Below are 3,354 nucleotides of genomic sequence, written 5' to 3' on the forward strand. Positions count from 1 at the left end.
CCATCACCATCATCACCAGTATCATCATCATCTCCATCATCTCCATCATCTTCGTCATCACTATCATCCCCACCTCCATAAAACCACCATTGCCATCAGTATCATGCTGGCAAACTATGAAACGTATCTCCCACTTTTAAAAAAGATTTTATTTGTTTGAGAGGGAGAGAGAGCACGAGCAGGGGGAGGGACATAGGGAGAAGCAGATTCCCCACCAAGCAGGGAGCCCAATGTAGGGCTCGAACCCAGGACTCCAGGATCACAACCTGAGCTGAAGACAAGACACAAACTGACTGAGCCACACAGGCACCCCTGTATCTCCCACTTTTATGTCTTCTTCTACTCTTTGCATGTTCATGATAGCATAGAAACCTATGCCCCAAAAGGCAGTTTAATTAGAGGAATAAATCTCTCTGCTAGATGAAGCAGATGTGTGTGAATTTCATTCTTAAAAGAAAAAATATATAAAATGACGGTAAACTGGCATGACCCCAGAAATACAGCTATTATGACATTACAATGATTATTCACTCATTCCACTCAGAAATCAGAGTCTATAAAGAACAGAGAAAGAGAGCTGCACTTCTTTTCTCCAGAGCTCCGTAGTTCAAAAAGCACAGCAAATGTGAAACTTACAGTTGTCTCTGTGTCTGGGAGGTTCTTGAAAGCGTAGCACTGTCAGAATCATGAACAGGATACATGGCCAAAAGAATTCAGCAAGAGAAAGGACCTGCAGAAGATGTTAAAAAAAAAAAAAAAGTCAGAGCTTGAGTAAATTGCAAATTATGGCAGTATCCCCCTCTCCTGCAGGATGGCACGCTGGCCAGGTAAGGCCTCCTTTAAAGGAGGCCATCGTCATCCCAATGGTGCATCTCTGAGAACAGTCATTTGAGAGCCCGCAGAAGGGGCCCAGTTCATTCGTCACCACATCCAGACCCATGACAGTTACCTCCTTATAGTTCTCCCAAAAGGCACGTCTTCCACGTCTTTCTTCTTTCCCTACATTCCTATTTATGACAAGACCTCATGGCATTAAAGAAATTAAATAAGTAACTTCATTCATACTACTCACATTCCAACAAATTAACTTTTTTTCTTTCCTTTTTTTTTTTTTTTAAGTGGGCTCCACGCTGGGCCCAACATGGGGCTTGAGCTCACAACCCTGAGATCAAGACCTGAACTGAGATCAAGAATCAGACACACAACTGACGGAGCCACTGAAGTACCCAACATTTTTCTAATTTCTTGAACATGCCTGACTTTTCCATCCAAATAGACATTTTCCCAGAGATGGCGGTGGCACACACACTTTCTTTTATGAGTATTTTCCTTTGATTTTTTGTAAGATTCTTATTCATTTATTTATTTGAAAGAGAGAGAGAGAGCTCAAGCAGAGGGAGGAGCAGCAGGAGAGGGAGAAGCAGACTCCCCCCTGAGCAGGGAGCCCAGCACGGGACTCAATCTCATGACCCCGAGATCATGACCTGAGCTGAAATTAAGAGTCAGACATCAACCTACTGTGCCACTCAGGTGCCCCTTCTGAGTGTTTTCTAGTGTTGCCACACAAGGTTCATAACTAACATCTTACTGGTTGCATAACCTTCTTACCAAATGGGTATACTGTAAGTCACATTCTCCCACCAGCAAATATTTTTTTATCAGTAATTTTTCTTTTGAATCATTTTCTCGAGATTGGAACAAATTCGTAAAATTCAGATTATTGGAGTCAAATCTTTTCACATAGATAACAAAAGAGCTATAGATAAGGGGCCACCTGGGTGGCTCAGTCAGTTGGGCATCTGCCTTTGGCTCAGGTCATGATCCCAGGGTCCTGGGATTGAGTTCCGTGTTGGGCTCCCTGCTCAGAGAAAAGCCTGCTTCTCCCTCTCCCACCGCCTGCCACTCCCCCTGCTTGTACTCTCTCTCTGTCCAATAAATAAATAAAATCTTTTTTTAAAAAGGAGCTACAGATAAGGATTGCAATAATTTGCATAGCCTTGAATCTTAAAAGAAAAAAAAAAATCCACACAAGGACTAGCCATTGATACATGGAATTTATTTAAGAAAGAAACATCCAAGGTATAACCCAGTGAAAAACTAATTAAGAGAAAATTCCTCGGGGTGCCCGGGTGGCTCAATTGGTTAAGCGACTGCCTTCGGCTCAGGTCATGATCCTGGAGTCCTGGGATCGAGTCCCGTGTCGGACTCCCTGCTCGGCAGGGAGCCTGCTTTTCTCGCTGACCTCTCTCCTCTCATTCTCTCTCTCTCTTTCAAATAAATAAATAAAGTCTTTTTTAAAAAGAGAGAGAAGATCCTCAATTATCACCAGATTATTCTGACTGTCATCATTCTTCCTTTGATTTTATGCTGGATAATGTTCTCCTGCAGACTTCCTCTCCTGTCCTTCCACAAACACAGAAGTGTATAACCAGACACAAAACAGGTGAGGCATCCAATAATGCATGAACAAAAACTTAACATCTGCAGGTTAGGAGGTTAAGGATGCTCAGTCGAACAGTAAAGAGGGTCATTTCAAACATGAAGCTATGTGCTATGGTGAGTGCTGTGAAGTGTGTAAACCTGGCGATTCACAGACCTGTACCCCTGGGGATAAAAATATATTATATGTTTACAAAAAATAAAATTTAAAAAAAAATAAAAAACAAAAAATAATTAAAAAAAAAAACATGAAGCTATAACGCTTTGAGCCAAAATGAACTTCTCATCTCTTCGGTTCCTTTGCTCTCCGAACAGCCTGTCCCAATTCCTCCCTCCAAGGAAACAACCTCTAATTGCATCCAGGTTGGGTGTGTGAGGCCAGAAGCCATTAAGACAAAACACAGGTGGAAAAGGTTTCAATCCCTACTGTAATTAAAGAAAAAAAGAGGGACCCACTGGGTGGCTCAGTCAGTTAAGCGTTTGCTTTTGGCTCAGGTCATGATCCCAATGTCCTGGGATCGAGTCCCACATCGGGCTCTCTGCTCAGAGTCTGCTTCTCCCGATCCCTCTGCCCCTCCCCGCTACTTGCGCTCCCTCTCTATCACTCTCTCAAATAAATAAATAAAATCTTTAAAATAAAAAATAAATAAATGAAAAAGAAGAAAAGAAATCATCATCTTTGAAACAGTTCCTGAAGTAATACTCCTCATGCCAGAAAGTGTGTCATTACGCAAAGTTTCTGACCAATTACTGATTTCAGTATCATAGTCCTGAGAACAGGGAAATCATCTGCAGGAGGCCACCCTCTGACTCAAAGGATGGTAATTACGCCAGAAGAGAGGTCAAGAGCATTCAGAAGCCCCCAGATCGTTAAGGTCGCCTTATTCATTCTCTGTTAACAAATAATCCTTTCCT

The 3,354-nt window shown here is 42.2% G+C and overlaps 1 protein-coding gene across 1 annotated transcript in view; it reads right to left on the reverse strand.

Moving 5' to 3' along the window:
• LOC111157011 (ATP binding cassette subfamily A member 13) overlaps positions 1 to 940 on the reverse strand; it is a 326,661-nt gene extending 325,721 nt beyond the window's left edge. The window contains exons 1-2 of the mRNA XM_022518213.1: positions 926 to 940; positions 637 to 730 (exon numbers count right to left, since the gene is read on the reverse strand). Coding sequence (XP_022373921.1) covers positions 637 to 730; positions 926 to 940 — 109 coding nt within the window. The remainder of the gene's footprint in view (positions 1 to 636; positions 731 to 925) is intronic.
• Between the last annotated feature and the right edge of the window lie 2,414 nt (positions 941 to 3,354).

Source organism: Enhydra lutris, unplaced genomic scaffold (assembly GCF_002288905.1).
Source record: "Enhydra lutris kenyoni isolate GAN:26980312 unplaced genomic scaffold, ASM228890v2 scaffoldscaffold51, whole genome shotgun sequence".
In the NCBI taxonomy this organism is placed as follows: domain Eukaryota; kingdom Metazoa; phylum Chordata; class Mammalia; order Carnivora; family Mustelidae; genus Enhydra; species Enhydra lutris.